The 17275-nt window shown below is 41.5% G+C and overlaps 1 protein-coding gene across 3 annotated transcripts in view; it reads right to left on the bottom strand.

Moving 5' to 3' along the window:
• Nucleotides 1-259: 259 nt before the first annotated feature.
• gls (glutaminase) overlaps nucleotides 260-17275 on the bottom strand; it is an 83196-nt gene continuing 66180 nt past the window's right edge. For all 3 annotated transcript variants that reach the window (XM_003217428.4, XM_062963815.1, XM_062963819.1), the window contains 4 exons: nucleotides 10497-10558; nucleotides 8329-8405; nucleotides 8169-8232; nucleotides 260-4958 (listed from right to left, as the gene is read on the bottom strand). In XM_003217428.4, the coding sequence (XP_003217476.3) occupies nucleotides 4805-4958; nucleotides 8169-8232; nucleotides 8329-8405; nucleotides 10497-10558 (357 nt within the window). In that variant the 3' untranslated portion in view covers nucleotides 260-4804. The remainder of the gene's footprint in view (nucleotides 4959-8168; nucleotides 8233-8328; nucleotides 8406-10496; nucleotides 10559-17275) is intronic.

The following is a 17275-nucleotide window of genomic DNA, read 5'->3' as shown; positions in this document are numbered from 1 at the left end:
CTAAGAAGCAGGAAATCGCATTCAAAGCACTCCCGACAGATGGCCATCCAGCCTCTGCTTAAAAGCCTCCAAAGAAGGAGCCTCCACCACGGCCCCGGGGAGAGAAAAGTATGTTCCAGAAGTATTATCTCCTGACGTTTCGCCCACATCTATGGCAGGCATCCTCAGAGGTTGTGAGGTATGGATAAACTAAGTAAGGAAAGGAAAGAATATATATCTGTGTAGAGTCCAGGGTGTGGCAAGAGTCCTTTGTCACTGGGAAGCCAGCATTAATGTTTCAGTTAATCACCCTAATTAGCATTGGAAAGGTTTTGTCTCTTGCCTGGGGGAAATCCTTTGTTCAGTCATTAGCTGTCCTCTGCCACACAGCCCGAAAGACATACAACAACCCAATACATCCCCTTATTCTCAGCTTTTCTTGGATATCCCTTGACCTAGCATTTTTTGGCTCCTGCTTTCAAAAGCCTTTAAAAGGATAAACTGCTTCATTCCTTTTTTGGGGCCTTAAGACATTATTGCCTTGGTTGTTGATGCAGTAACCAATAATGTTCAGATAATAAAACAAGGAATAGAGCTCAAAGCGATGTTGCTACAGAGTTCAAGCAGGAGCACCTTTTCTGCTTTAAAAGCAAGCCAAGCTAGCAGCCAGCGAAGGGCCTGTCGAGGTGTGGTCATGCAGGTTTGTTTGTTGAATCATGTGCTAATAAATCTCTGGGTTCTTCTGTGATTGTGTGCATCAGACTATGGGGATTGCACGTTTGGCGTGTGGAGGGATGGCTCAATCTTGCACGCTTCAGTGCAAGTCCAAAGAAGATTAGTGCATGAGGTGTATTTAGTGCAGCTTTCTGTGATTCCGCCTGCAGTCCTTGGGGATAGGTAATCCAATTACATCAGGGTACGGCTGTTCACACGAGACTCTTCCATATTTCAACCAACTGTATACACAAGCTTATTAAGACGTACTATAGGTCAGGTTTCAACTTGTGGTATTTCTAGTTGTGAGATTGCATTTCCCATTTGTCCTAGCTAACATAGCCAAAGTGGTATTGCATTCCAATAATATCTGGATGCTGACTTGGATTTTGCCTTCTTTGCAGTGTATGTTAATTCTGCCCCAGCACTTGGAAAGGTTATTGTTTTGGATTACATCTCCCAAAATTTTCCATCTGGCATAGGCTTTTATCCATAGGAGGCAGCAACAAGGCTGGAGCCCTTGATGGCACAAAGGTTTAAACCGAAAGATTAGCAGTTCGAACCAGGGGAGCTCCAGCTTCCCATACAGTGACATGAGAGAAGCCTCCCACAGGATGGTAAAACATTAAACATCCGGGCATTCCCTCGGCAACATCCTTGCAGACGGCCAATTCTCTCATACTAGAAGTGACTTGCAGTTTCTCAAGTTGCTCCTGACACGAAAAAAAGTAGCTAGGCTAGCAGGCAAATTATGTCCAAAAAGGCAACTTTTTCAAGCTCTGCATTTCTCCATGGTTTTGTGAAGAGAAAAGCAACACTGAGCCAGTTTACTGTCAAATGCATATCTTCATGATAGGTATCAACAAAATCCATGTTTATGATGTCTCTGAATATTTTAGTACACTCCTCTTGTAGAAACAAAGATGACAGGTTAGGAAAGGAGATGAGCAAACCAGCAAGCCAGACAAAAACTTTTTTTTTGGTATGGTTGTTTATTATCATGTTGTAAAATGCAACACCATTGGTTTTGTAATCCTTAAAATAAATCTTACTTTCAGAACTGGTACAGCTCAAATATTTAAGATTAAATTAAATCATGGGAAACTTGTCAGAAGCAAAAAATACATTCATTGTGGTTTATTTTCTACAACAAAGAATGTCAAATGTCAAGCCAAAAGTCAGTCACAGTTTACTCAGAAGGTCACTAAAAACGGTCAGGGGCCGTCCTGCTCTAAAAGACAACACTTCTAAAAGGAGACAGGACCATTGTAATATTAGTGCACAGAGCACTGGCTGGCTTTATCAATTTTAGAGGCTCTAAGAGTTGTTGAATGATTATACCTCAGAATTGGATAATGTGGTGCTGGCTTCTTAAGTAAAAACATTTCAGTGGAAATAAAGAACAGCACTGCGAAATAACCAAAATAAACCCACAGAGAAATGGAACTGCCTCTACTGGGCACATATACATTACAAAATACAACCTCCTCATAATGAGGAAAAGCTAAGAATACTTTTGCAGAAGAAGCTGATGCTAAAGTAGGTCTTATATACTGGCAGTGCGGGGGGAAAGGCCAACATAATCTCTTAAGCTATTTAGGCTAAATGGCTTTGACTTGTATGCTTATTTGCAGCGTTCGGTTATAAAGTAAACAATGGTTGCTAAATATATTCTACAAAAACATTTGAGTTGTTGAAAGGGGGGTGCTTTGAATATGATTTTCCTGCTTCTTGGCAAGGGGTTGGACTGGATGGCCCATGAGGTCTCTTCTAACTTTAGGATTCTATGCCGGGAGAAATTCTAAGAGTTTAATGGGCAGGTGTTCATGGGTGTGCATTATGGAGAGAAAAAAGCCAAGAGGCATCACATATTTTCCTGTCTGTCACATTATTCAGACAATATTGCTGAACACTCATGGGGCAGTCCAGAAAAATATTTCAAACCGACTAAAATAGCAGGAGGAGGATTGTACAGAGAATTAACCTTGTCAGTACATGGATGCTGTTTATTGGAACTTCACACCCTAAAATATATTAGCCCTATTTATTCAACCCATGGAGCCCCCAGTGGCATAATGGGTTAACCCCTTGTGGATCGAAAGGTCAGTTCGAATCCGGAGAGTGGGGTGAGCTCCTGTCTGTCACCTCCAGCTTCCTATGCAGGGACATAAGAGAAGCCTTCCACAGGATGGTAAAACATCCAGCCGTCCCCTGGGCAACGTCCTTGCGGACAACCAACTCACACTAAAAGCAACTTGCATTTTCTCAGTTGCTCCTGACATGAAAAAAAATCAACCAATAATTATCCCTAGACCTATTTATTTGACAAATAATCAAGAGGTTCTATGGTTCTAAGTTTTGATTCAACTCGGCTAGTACACATATCCTTAAATGTGTTCAGCTGGTAACCCAACGCTAACTGTATTGTTACTCACACACAGTGCCCAATTGTATGCGTCGCCTGCTACACGATCTTGTAAATTACTGCCATCAAAAAGCAGCCCAAGGTAAGAGATGAAAGCCAAAACACTTAAATGAAAGCAGCACAATGACTCTGGTGTACCCCTCTCTAGGTTGTCCTGCTACTATCTCGATCAGTAGATCTAAGACTACTGCCGTGTTTTCCTTATTAAGGGAGATGTTGACAAGCTGGAATGTGTCCAGAGGAGGGCAACTAAAATGATCAAGGGTCTGGCGAACAAGCCCTATGGGGAGCGGCTTAAAGAACTGGGCATGTTTAGCCTGCAGAAGAGAAGGCTGAGAGAGAACATGATGAGGACCATGTATAAATATGTGAGGGGAAGTCATAGGGAGGAGGGAGAAAGCTTGTCTGCTGCCCTGGAGACTAGGACACGGAACAACGGCTTCAAACTACAGGAAAGGAGATTCCACCTGAATGTTAAGAAGAACTTCCTAACTGAGAGCTGTTCAACAGTGGAACACTCTGCCATGGAGTGTGTTGGGTGCTTTTAAGCAGAGGCTGGATGGCCATCTGTCGGGGGTGCTTTGAATGTGATTTTCCTGCATCTTGGCAGGGGTTGGACTGGATGGCCTATGAGGTCTCTTCCAACTCGATTCTATTAAAATTACCCTTGTCATCTGTGAATTTGAAGTAAAAGCCTCTTTATCCAAGTATGAGCTCAGCTGAAATGTTAAAACTTCTTCAGAGCATCAGGTTCTGCCCTTGAAATGAACATCTGCCATCATTAAAGTATGGGGAAGAGAAACATACACTTTGGTGTGTTATGTGATATACGTACAAGACGTAACAAAAAACAAGTAGGAGCAGCAGGTGCCTGCGACTGAAGAATATCAGCGGTTGTTGGATGTGTGGGGAAGGGAGGAGGGGAACCGACAAGGTATAAAGATCTGGAAGAACCACTTCCAACGCTTTTAATATTCCAAGATTATGTGATTACATTCCTCTATGCTTTTTGGTCAAACAAACCATCAAACAGTTTCCCTGATAAAAAAAAAAACTCCAAACAAAAGCGTAAACCGTGAACCACAGTCATCAGTCTATACTTTTTTGGAGAATCGCATGATCTCAACGGGTATCATAGGAATTAAAAAGACACAAATAAAATGTTAAGTGCAGGTTGACGCTCGGTGCATTCAGACTAAATCCACATCAGCCACAATTCTTGAAATCTAGCAAGACCACATTTGCACTGGCACATGATAGCAGCCCAATTCCACACACGGGTACATTTCCAGACAGCTTCAGTTATCTATATATTTTTTTAAAAAACTGAACAAAAAAGCTCTTGACCACAGAGTAAAGCTTCATGGAGGATGGAAAAATAAATTAAGTAGTGCAGAAAGCCAATGAGAGCCAAGTTTTTCCTCCTCTTATCTGTTTACATGTCGCACGAGGTAATAATTGCTCACATCATAAATGGAGACTCGCAGGAAGGTTTTTTTCCCCTGAATTTTCTGAAAGAGAAACTAGATTTGTCCCGTGCAATAAAGAAAGCTCCCATTAAAACACTGAAACAAAGCGATACTTCTGGAAAATATACATCACTATCCAATAGAAACACACACGCTCTTCATAATCATGTTTTCCACAATTAAATAGGTAACTTTGATTCTTGGGAACAGAAGAAGGTTATAGTAAGCCATCTAGGTTTTTCTGTACAGTTTGATCTTTTCCGTTGTTAGGACCATCTGGAGGTGTATACTGAACCTGATACTCTTGAAGAATTTTAAATACATCATGATGTCCAAAATGTAAAGCTTCGTCCATAGGAGTGTTGTTCCATCTGTAAAAGGCACCATTTTCAAGGTTAATATGGTGGAAGACATCCACACAGTTATACAAAGCAAGCTCAAATCAGAACATGGGGAAAGTACCTGTAGTTGTTGAGTTTGTAATATCATCCCTAAAAACTGACTCATAGGAGCTGGAATCCAAAGGCATTTGGATTTGTGTGCTTTGTGTACTCCTTCATGTCAGAATGGAGTTGGGTTGAAATGGCCCTTGAAATAGTCCACAGGGAAAGAGAAGTGGTGAAGATCTCATAACATTATCCCTAAATTTAGAAGGGATATGTGGAATGTAGATCAGCAGTTTAGGTCTATATCTGCCATGTCTGCAGAGTGACTATCTCTCAATAGATGGAAGTCAAGTGAGAGCTGAATTCCACTCCAAGCCTGCATCTACACTATAGAATTAATGCAGTTAATTCTAAGTTTGTTATGATTTGGAGGATTTCAGATTTCTCACGTGATCTAAATAATGGGGCCCATGTGTTGATTTCTGTTAAACCTAGTAACTCCACTCTCCACCTAAGGAGGTCAGACTTGTATTTTAGGATTGGCAAAACCCTAGTAGTAGGTTACGTTGACAGACTAACCTGTTCAAGCTCAACCAGTGACCTAAGCAAGGATTTAGAACTGGGTTTGTCCCATCTAAGGGGAAGACAGCAGCATAACAAATTGGTGGGAATTCTGGAGGAATTTTTTTGGAATGTGGGGAAGTGTGTCCTCAAAAGTTTCTGAGCTGAAGGCTGCCCAGAAGGGATTCTCCAAGACTGCACATTTCATTGTGAATGAACAAATTTCATAACCACCTCAAACAAAGATGGGCAACTGCATCCAAAGCAACCTGCACTAGTTACACTTCAATGAAGTGTAATATATAAATGATGTATTTTATATATAATTTGAGATGAAGCATGCTGCTGTTGTCATGTGCCTTCTGAGTTATTTCTGATTTTATGAGCTTTTCATGACAAGATTTGTTGAGGGAGGGTTTTCCTTTGCTCCTTAAGTTGAGAGCGTTTGACTTGCCCAAGGTCATCCAGTGGGTCTCTATGCCTGACCAGGCATTCAAATCACAGTCCAACACTCAAATCATAACACTGCACTTGCTTATGGCACATACTGTATATATATTTGCATTTCTTTACTCTCTTTTGCCTATATTTTGTCTTTATCAGTATTACATAGGGATTGTTTTCCCTTCCTTTACATTTAAGATTCTGAACAACCACTCAGATATTTCCTGCCTAAAATACACTAGGGTCAATGTGTTGAAGGCTTTCACAGCCGGAATCACTGGGTTGCTGTGTTTTCGAGGCTGTATGGCCATGCAAAGCCCTGGCAGACCATGCAAAAAGAATCTATGAACATCATCTCCTCCAAGGGGAACTGAACCACCTAAGTTGGGCTCTCCAGGCCAATGGATACTCCACTTCAGACATCAGAAGAGCTGCAAGACCAAGAACAAGCCACGAGAGTAAAGACAAAGATCCACACAAAGAAAAAGTGTTCTTACCACACATCATGGGAAATACTGACCGGATAGGGAAGCTGATGAAAAAACACAACCTACAAACTATCTACAGACCCACTAAGAAAATCCAACAAATGCCACAGTCAGCAAAGAACAAGAGGGATCCTCTCACCTCTTCAGGAGTCTACTGTATACCATGCAGCTGTGGACAAGTCTACATAGGGACCACCAAACGCAACTTTGCCCAAACACGAGTCAAGGAACATGAATGGCACTGCAGACTCACTCAACCAGAGAAGTCAGCCATAGCAGAGCACATGATGAACCAACTTGGACACAGCATATTGTTTGAGAACACAGAAATGCTGGACAACTCTAAAAACTACACAGAGAAGCCATGGAAATCCACAAGCATGTGGACAATTTCAACAGAAAGGAGGAAACCATGAAAATGAACAAAATCTGGCTACCAGTATTAAAAAAACCTAAAATCAGGACAATAAATAAAGAACAACACTCAGAAGACAGGGGAATTCCAGGGATGAAACAATCAGGGCCAGCTAACACCTCCTAACAAAGGATCCCCCCAGGAAATAGCCAGGCTTTGAAGCTAGAAGGCCGGGCTGTGGCGCAGCTGGCTAGTAACCAGCTGCAATAAATCACTACTGACCGAGAGGTCATGAGTTCGAAGCCCGGGTCGGGTTAAGCCCCCGACCATTAAATAGCCCGGCTTGCTGTTGACCTATGCAGCCCCGAAAGACAGTTGCATCTGTCAATTAGGGAAATTTAGGTACGCTTTATGCGGGAGGCTAATTTAACTAATTTACAACATCATAAAACTGCCAGCAAAACACGAGGAATGGAATGAGGAAGTACAGCCACTACTGGACAGTGAAGCAACAGCTCCCCCTGTGGCTGGAATCGTGAAGCTGGAAAAAAATGTTAAATGCCTCTGTGTCTGTCTATATATGTTGTTTGTCTGTTGGCATTGAATGTTTGCCATATATGTGTTCATTGTAATCCGCCCTGAGTCCCTTTCGGGGTGAGAAGGGCGGAATATAAATACTGTAAATAAATAAATAAATAAATTCAATGCCAATTGAGGTGGCTAATTGCAACATTCACACTTGCCTCAAGCAGATAAGAGTTCTTTCTCCCATCCTAGACATTCAACAGATATATATGCCTGCCCCAGATGCAGGCAAAACATCAGGAAATAATGCTTCTGGAACATGGCCATATAGCTCAGAAAACTCAAAGCAACCCACTGCGCTAGGGCCATTTGATACAATCTTCTTTTACACATCCTGGGACTAGGAAGAATTTCTCTTGTGTGTATGTCCTTTTCAGGGTGCTGCAAGAGTTGGTATTCCCATCCTCCCACTACAGTACCCAAGGTCTTCCTTCCTGACTCCCACAAAATTGAGGCTTGGCACCACATGTAGTCACAGGTCTCACTTCCCCTGCTCTGTATCCTCCTTTTACCTTGCTTGTTTATTCCAGCCTCACCTCATCCCACCCCGACTCCTGACATTTTGTTCTGTAAATAACTCTGGGGTGTCGGTCCCAGCCCCAAAAGAGCTAACAGATGGCAACTTAAATTGGAGAGAATTCTCATTAAGTTCCATACAAAGCATGAGGTTGAAATCCTTGGAGGCCATTGCTTGTGACGCCAATGCAAGCATAATTGAACTCACTGCTAATACCCTACTATACCTTTAGTGCAGATGCTCACCTGTCTTTGGGGAAAGGATTCACTTTGCAGGCTTCCAGCAAAAATTTAACTACCTCGACGTGACCTACAATACAGAAATGGATAATTACATATATATACTCATTATATTTGCCGGCCTAAAGGGAATCAGCTGCTTAAATCATTCACTCATTGCTCCAACCTTCTGCAGCAGCTACATGCAATGCTGTCCGGGAATCGTAGTCTCTCTGCTCCATATCCATGCCCGACAAGGCAAATCTGAAAATAAAGTTGGAAAATATAAGGAGAAGAATGCATTTACACAATGAAGACACACATGCTTAAGGCAATGATTTCCTGGTTTTGAAGCACAGTTAAATTTGGAAATTCTCTTCGCTCTCTACACTTATTAAAATACTAGCTTTGCCCAGCCACGCATTGTTGTGGCTTATGGGAATCCTTTGTTGGCCAGATGGAATAGCAGTGGATAGCCTTGCAGTCTCAAAGCCTGGCCATTTTCTGGAGTAGCTGGAACTTTTTGTTGTATGAACATAGAGGCATGGATGAGGGGTTGTGCTGCCAAGTTTAGTGTTTCTGGGATGTGTGGTTTTGTTGTTTTGTCCTAGGCCGAAATTTCATTACCCTTATATATATATATATATAGATGAATACACCTTTTCTCATTCCACCTCCCATCCTACAATCACGATCAAGTCTGAGAACAACACAGTTTTCTTGATTTCACCTTCACTCATAAACCCATATTTTCTTGACTAACCAGGAAATACTTCCAAGGCTTCTTAAGCATTTGACAGAGGGGAAAAAACACCTTCCCCCACCCACTTTTCTGTATGTCCCTATTCATTATCATTATGTTTATTTATTCCCCGCTTTATCTCCCCAAAGGGGACTCAAAGCTGCTTGACATAAAAGCATCCATATACAATTCAAAATATACAAAAATGCAAATATTAAAATAGAACTAAACACAAGCAGTATTAAAAAAATTCACAGTTAAAAAACATTAAAACAGTTAAGAAGATAAGTTAGTGTATCAAATTCTGTGGAATTTAGCAGCTTGCTCAAGGGTTGTTGTATGTTTTCTGGGCTGTATGGCCATGTTCTAGAAGTATTCTCTCCTGACGTTTCGCCCACATCTATGACAGGCATCCTCAGGTTGTGAGGTATGGAGAAACTAAGCAAGGAAGGTTTATATATATCTGTGGAAAGTCCAGGGTGAGAGAAGAACTCTTGTCAGTTGGAGGCCAGTGTGAATGTTGTAGTTAATCACCTAAATTAGCATTGAATAGCTTCATCTCCTCGCTTCTTCCTGCCTGGGGGCATCCTTTTTTCAGAGTCGTTAGCTGCCCCTGGTTCCCATGTCTGGAACTCCTCTGTTTTCAGAATATTGCTTCTTATTTACAAAGGCAACCCTCTTTATTATTTTTATTATGATTATGATTAACATTGAGGCTGTACTTGTTCCCTTTTTTTCACTTCAAAATAAGATGTGTGCAGTGTGCATAGGAATTTGTTCATTTTTTTAAAGCTATAGTCTGGCCCTCCAGCAGTCTGAGGGACCGTGAACTGGCCCCCTGTTTAAAAAGTTTGGGGACCCCTGCTTTACCTGCTCAATGTTATGGAATCCCGAGATTTGTAGTTTTACGAGCCTTCTATAAGCAAAGTGCTGATGCCTCACTAAACTACAAATTCCAGGACTCAATAGTATTGACTCACAACAGTCTCAATCAATTCAACATATGTTGTCACCGACATCTATGGCAGGCATCCTCAGAGGTTGTGAGGTATATTGGAAACTAAGCAATATGATTTATTGCAGCATTCACATGGCTTCCAACAGACAGAGTTCTTTCTCCCACCCTGGACCTTCCACAGATATATAAACCTCCCTTGCTTAGTTTCCAATATACCTCACAACCTCTGAGGATGCCTGCCATAGGTGTAGCCGAAACATCAGGAGAGAATGCTTCTGGAACATGGCATAAAGCCCGGAAAACTCACAGCAACCCAATTCAACATAGTTTGTGTCAGCAACACAAAAAAAAAAACTTTTGAGAAGCCAAAATATCCCACTTCTGCACTGAGGTGATGGGAAATATTTGATTTCTAACACCCATGTACTGCATGTAATTATGATTTCAGGGCAGTTTACAAGATCAGAACAATACATTTAGAGAAAACTATCCGCAAAGAGCCACGACAAGTCTAACTTAACAGTGCAAATGTAATCTATCACCTATGCTATCCTTTAAAACTGACTGATTGAAGAGAAAATAGGATTTTATTGTACAAAAATGTGCCCGCACATACGCATACGGTGCCAACATTTCTCAGCCATATTGATTTTACCTTCTCAATGCAGACACATCACCCGTGTAGGCAGCAAACAAGAGATTAATTACGGATTTCACCTGTAAGGGAGGAAAAAAGAAAAAGGATGACTAATAAGATTATTTCCTCCTTTTGTCTTTGTATCGGGAGGCTTGAAAGAAAGTGCAATCTTAAGAAATCCCTAAGAATAATCTTAATCTTTTCAGTCTTTCTTTATGACTGTACATCTGTCTATATATAACAGATAGCTCAGGAAAACTTCAAAGCAACAGAGTGGATTTTTTGAGTCAAAGTTGACACTGGAGACAGACAGCAAGCAAGACAGAAAAGTTTGTGAGTGCCAAGTAACTTAAATCCATGACAATATGATTTTCGGATTGGTAGGTAGGAGCTAGATTGCTTTTCTTTTGCTGTAACCATCATATTGGAGCCCCCCGTGGTGCAGTGGGTTAAACCCTTGTGCCGTCAGGACTGCTGACTGAAAGGTCAGCAGATCGAATCCGGGGAGCGGGAAGAGCTCCCGTCAGTCAGCTCTAGCTTCCCATGCGGGGACATGAGAGAAGCCTTCCACAGTATGGTAAAACATCTGGGCGTCCCTTGGGCTACATCCTTGCAGACGGCCAATTTTCTCACACCAGAAGCGATTTGCAGTTTCTCAATCCGCTCATGACACACAAAAAAGCCCAAGATTGCTCGACAGACTCTTCATATAGTATATTCAATATGAACTAAAAAATAGTTTGCATATCTCTGTACATAGAGCTGTAAGCCAAAAATTGTGCAACTGCAAGTTTATACACAAACAACCAGTCCACTCCTAGGTGATCTCGGAGTAGATACAGATAGGAACTCCCTGATATTTTTCTCTTTGGATGCATCAACACTGTAGAATCAATGCAATTTGACACTGTTTTAACTGTCATGGCTCAATGCTTTTGAATCCCGGGATTTATAGTTTAGCGAGGCACAGCATGCTTTTGCAAAGGGAAAAGATCTTGTCACATTACAAATCCCCGGAATCAGTAACATTGAGCATTTTACTGTCTCAAAGACTCTTCCATGTTTAAAGGGATAAAACTCGAGATATATATCTATTTACAATTCCAAGCTGAATGTACTAATGGTTGGAGAGAGGCCATTTCTCACTGTGTACATACAAACTGATCCTTCAGGCAATGCTCACCTATCTATTCAGGTCAACTATGACAACTAGATGTGCAATGAGCTGAATCACTTCAATTATTAGTGCAAGCTAAAAATAAACCACTGATTTACTAGAACATGTGTTAAGGGTTGTCTTTCCATGTTCTCATGGATTGAGAGGTTCCTTTACAATCACAATTAGCAATCAGACTTGAAACTTCTTTACCAGTTGTTACGATTTCTGCGAATTGAAAGCCAAAACATCTGGGGATCCACAGGTTGAGAACCATTGCTTTAGATAGCTAAGGGCCACACCAGCTACAGAAGATCTTGCCAACTGGAAGGTTGGCAGTTCAAGCTGTGGGTCTGAGTGAGCTCCCCCCGTCAACCTAGCTTCTGCTTACCTAGCAATTCGAAAACGGCAATGTGGGTAGATAAATAGGTACCAATTTGGTGGGGAGGTATACATGCTGCCAATTTGATCAGGAAGGCATCCATGGATGACAGGCTCCATGGCATGGAAAAATGAAAAAGCACCTCCCCATGGTCAAGTCAAGCACAGCCTCCAGATGCCAAAGATGAAAAAAGAGGGAAGCCTTGCCTCTGTTTATGTACTATCTGTCTTTGTCAACTGTATAATGACATTAAATGTTTGCCATAAATGTAACTGTAATCCGCTCTGAGTCCCCTTGGGGAAATAGAGCGGAATATAAATAAAGTATATTATTATTATTATCATTATTATTATTATTATTATCATTATTATTATTGACACAATGACATTGTATGACACAGCAAACAAGATAGATATGCTGGATTTCGTATCCCAAAATCACAAGTCGAACACTTCCCAAGCGTTTAGGACTGTGTGATGTATTATTATTATTATTATTTGGTTGTTTTAGAAGAGTTTTGTAATTGGTGTTGCTATTTTTTGTTACACTTCAAATACATTTAATTCAAACCTAATGATTTGGTCTTTTAATAGCTTTTCATCATTATGGTTGGTTTTAACTGTAACCTGTTTCAATCTGCTGAAAGCCACCTTGAGTCCTACCCCAGGAGAAAGATGCAAAACAAACCAACAACAAAATGTTGGACATTTTGCGTTTTAAATCACAGCATCCCTGGACAATGGTACTGCATCATCGGAGGTGTCTTGTATAGGGGAAAATTCTCATTTAGTGACCCCATAAATTTATAGCAAGATGAAATGGCCAGTAGGTTAAAAAGGTAAAGGTTTCCCCTGATGTTAAGTCCAGTCGTGTCCGACTCTGGGGATTGGTGCTCATCTCCATTTCTAAGCCGAAGAGCCAGCCTTGTCCATAGACACCTCCAAATTCATGTTGCCACTGGTATGACTGCATGGAGCGCCGTTACCTTCCTGCTGGAGCGGTTCCTATTGATCTACTCACATTTGCATGTTTTTGAACTCCTAGGTTGGCAGAAGCTGGAGCTAACAGCGGGCACTCCCTCCGCTCCCCGAATTTGAACTTGGGACCTTTCGGTCTGCAAGTTCAGCAGCTCAGCGCTTTAACACATTGAGCCACCAGTGGCCAGTATTTTCCTCTAAATGGGAAGCCTGTGTAAAAGGGCAGGTCATTTTGCCTGGCCTTGAGCAAAGCTATGTACTCCATTTTATTTTATTTTATTTTAAAAAGTAACTGAGCTGCAGGTCTATCTTGAGTTTTAGCTGGACTTGGACAGTAGTAAAAAGAATCAATGTCTCACGGAGTGGCTAAAATTTGTTGCGCCTCTTCTTCCTAAATACAGCAAACAGAATTTGAAACTGTCAACGAGAATCAAAGTATCATAGAGCTGGAAGGGACTGCAAGGATCATCCAGTTCATCAGGAACGTTACAAAAGAGTTATTTGCAGAAACATGTGTTCTTTCCTTGCCCATGATGGTCAAGAGATAACTGCTCCTTTACCATTTTCCTTCGATACAAACACTGCAAAAAGAACTTGGCAGAGCAATGTGGGAATTTAGGTAACTGTGGATTTACAAGAGTCAAATGTTTCCAGCAGTTCTATGTTTCCGCACGCAAGATAAAGGGTTGCCGAAGAATTTATACTTGTAGCTTATTAAACAAAAAAATCTATAAATTCTGAGAAGGCAGCAGCTATATCTTCAAAGATAAGAAACAGGGAGAACAAGGTGTGGAAGGAAAGGGTGTTATGGGAGCAGCTGAGGTCAGTTTATATCTATATATATAAGAAAAGTCACTTTGTATGTTTGTGACAGATTTCCAAGACGGCTCCAACTTTCAGAGAGCACTGTGACTCCCACTGACGTCGGATCTGGACCAAACTTGGCCATGACCGACAGAAAATACTGGAGAGGTTTTGGGGTGGATTGACTAAAATTTGGGACTTAGTAGTTCACACGTATCCAGAGAGCATTCTGAAGCCCACCAATGATGGATCTGGACCAAACCTGGAACTCATACCTGACATGCCCAACTTTGAATATTGGTGGCGTTTGGAGGGAATTGACCTTAGAGGTTGGGAGTTATAGTTCACCCACATCCACAGAACACTGTGAAACCACTTATGATGGATCTTGACCAAACCTGGCACACATACCCAACATGACCAACTTTGAATACTGGTGGGGTTTGAGGGACTGACCCAACAAAATGGGAATTATAGTTAACCCTGCATACAGAGAGCCCTATGACTCCCACCGGTGACAGATCTAGACCAAACATGGCACACAGAACTCCAATGACCAACAGAACATATTGGAGGGGATGGGGAGGGCTGACCTACCATGATGGGTATTGTAATTCACCCCATATCCAGAGAACACTGTGAACCCCACCAAGAACAGACCTGAATAAAACTTGGGATACATGGCCAACTTTAAGTACAGGGGCCGGGCTGTGGCGCAGGCTGGTGAGCAGCCTGCTGCAATAAATCACTCTGACCATGAGGTCATGAGTTCGAGGCCAGCCCTTGGCGGGGTGAGCACCCGTCAATTAAAAAATAGCCCCTGCTTGTTGCTGACCTAGCAACCCGAAAGATAGTTGCATCTATCAAGTAGGAAATAGGGTACCACTTATAAAGTGGGGAGGCATATTTAACTAATTTACGACGTTGGAATGAGGAAGTGCCGTCACACTGGATGATGAAGAAGCTGCTCCCCCCTGTGGCCAGAATTGAACATCCCCTCAGGAGAAGGTTAAATTGCCTCTGCGTCTGTCTCTGTCTCAGTTCTATGTGTATATGGGCATTGAATGTTTGCCCTATATGTATATAATGTGATCCGCCCTGAGTCCCCTTGGGGGTGAGAAGGGCGGAATATAAATACTGTAAATAAATAAATACTGGTGAGGTTTGAGGTGGTTCACCTGGCATGATGTGAATTGTAGTCTACCCACATCTTTATGCATTTTCTTAATGGGACCATTAATAAAATCCAAAAACAATGACATTTTCAAAAATGTAGTGTTACAAATTACAAAATATCTAACCCAGGCATTGACGAGTATCTGAGCTAGTGAATGTACACACACACACACACACACACACACACACACACACACACACAAATGTATATAAAGCGTGTTCAAGTTTAGATATTCAGTTATTACGACTTTCCTGTCTTGCTCAGTGGTGAGTAAATGAAATACAACAGAATGCCAAAATTCTATAGATTAAACAACTCCCTGCCAAGAAATGATGCAAATTTCAAGCACTTAATTTCCGTAGGAGTACAGCCTGAAGCTAAATATCATTCCCGCCCTTCTCTCATAGAAGGATCAGGGCAACCTAGATTTGTGAAAAGCCAGTCACTGTGTTTGATACATAAAAACAGATACCCAGCAGGGACAGACGTACAGCATCAACTCGCACCGCACAAATACAAATGGTTCTAAATTAATGTCCTCAATTATAACTTATTAGTTCCACCACATACTGGCAATTCAACAATAGTTAGCCATGCCATGAGGGCCAGGCGTAAAAACCACTACAGCTAAAATAAACGTGATGTGGAAAGAACTGGATTGCTAACTTTTAAAGAAGTGTTAAAGCAAGGTGTGTTTGTGTGTACAATTTTGATCAGAATAGCAGCGCTAGAGAAAGGAGTATTCAACTCCTGTTCTTTCCCAACAATATGGCATTGTATAGGCAACCCATAGATTCTTCTCGACTAGGCAACCCATAGATTCCCACCCTTCCATCAGATAGGCTTACAGTAGAAGATCTAGAAATAGCACAGTGAAAAGTTAAAACATCCTTTCCCTCTTCGTTGCCATTGCAACCCAAATGGAAATTTATTTTACAGTATTTATATTATGCCCTTCTCAGGGAACTCAGGGCGGATCACATTGCACATATAAGGCAAACATTCAATGCCATAACATAGAACAGAGACAGAGACAGACGCAGGCATGGGCTGGCCTCGAACTCATGACCTCTTGGTCAGAGTGATTTGTTGCAGCTGACTGCTAACCAGCCTGCGTCACAGCCCAGCCCAGGAATCCCTGTATGACCGATGAAAATTAAAGAACATTACGATGTTGACCTTGTATCAGGTCTATTTTAGTCTTCGATAATATCAGTTGCAAGTCTCTATGGCTATCAGACGATAAGGATATAATTTATTAAGAGTAAGGCAACCCAGCAACACTTAGGCTGAGATGCTTCATTGTCCAGCATAATGTAAGAATTCCAGATGTGGAACCCCATCGCAATTGACCATTCACCACCCCCAGTATGTATGATTTTGCTGTGGTGTTGTTGTTTATTCATTCAGTCGCTTCCGACTCTTCATGATCTCATGGACCAGTCCACGCCAGAGCTGCCTGTCGGCCATCGTCGCCCCTAGTTCCTTCAAGATCAAGCCAGTCACTTCATGGATACCGTCCATCCACATTGCCCTTGGTCAGCCTCTCTTCCTTTTTCCTTCCATTTTCCCCAGCATCATGATCTTCTTCAAGCTTTGCTGTGGTAGCCTCCCTGAATGGCCCTTCCATGGCTCATGAATGGGTGGAAGGGTCAGAGAAATATCTGGTTATGCCTGATTGCCTAATACAGATCAATAATATCTTCTGCAGAAATCCACTGGCATCTGGTGGATAGTGGCATTGGTCTGTGTCTGGCTATGTATAAGAAATAGGCACATTGTCATAGACTGGCCATTCGGGTGGGCTATCACAGCAAAAAATGTGAATCTAAGGGAGGCTTTGGTCATGGTGGGAGGTGGAAAAGATTACATTATGTAACAAAATTTGAAAAATTTCCTGTTCCTGGTTTGAAAGTGTTATTCCTGTTTAATTTTGTAGTAATTACTTTGAAAGTACAGTAGAGTCCCAGTTATCCAAGCTAAACGAGCCAGCAGAAGCTTGGATAAGCGATTATCTTGGATAATAAGGAGGTACAGTAGAGTCTCACTTATCCAACATAAATGGGCCAACAGAATGTTGGATAAGCGAATATGTTGGATAATAAGGAGAGATTAAGGAAAAGCCTATTAAACATCAAATTAGGTTATGATTTTACAAATTAAGCACCAAAACATCATGTTATACAACAAATTGGACAGAAAAAGTAGTTCAATATGCAGTAATGCTATGTAGTAATTACTGTATTTACGAATTTAGCACCAAAATATCACAATGTATTGAAAACATTGACTACAAAAATG

Source organism: Anolis carolinensis, chromosome 1 (genome assembly GCF_035594765.1).
Source record: "Anolis carolinensis isolate JA03-04 chromosome 1, rAnoCar3.1.pri, whole genome shotgun sequence".
NCBI lineage: Eukaryota > Metazoa > Chordata > Lepidosauria > Squamata > Dactyloidae > Anolis > Anolis carolinensis.
The sequence above is the reverse complement of the archived record's forward strand: the minus strand, read 5'-3'. Positions and strand labels throughout refer to the sequence as shown.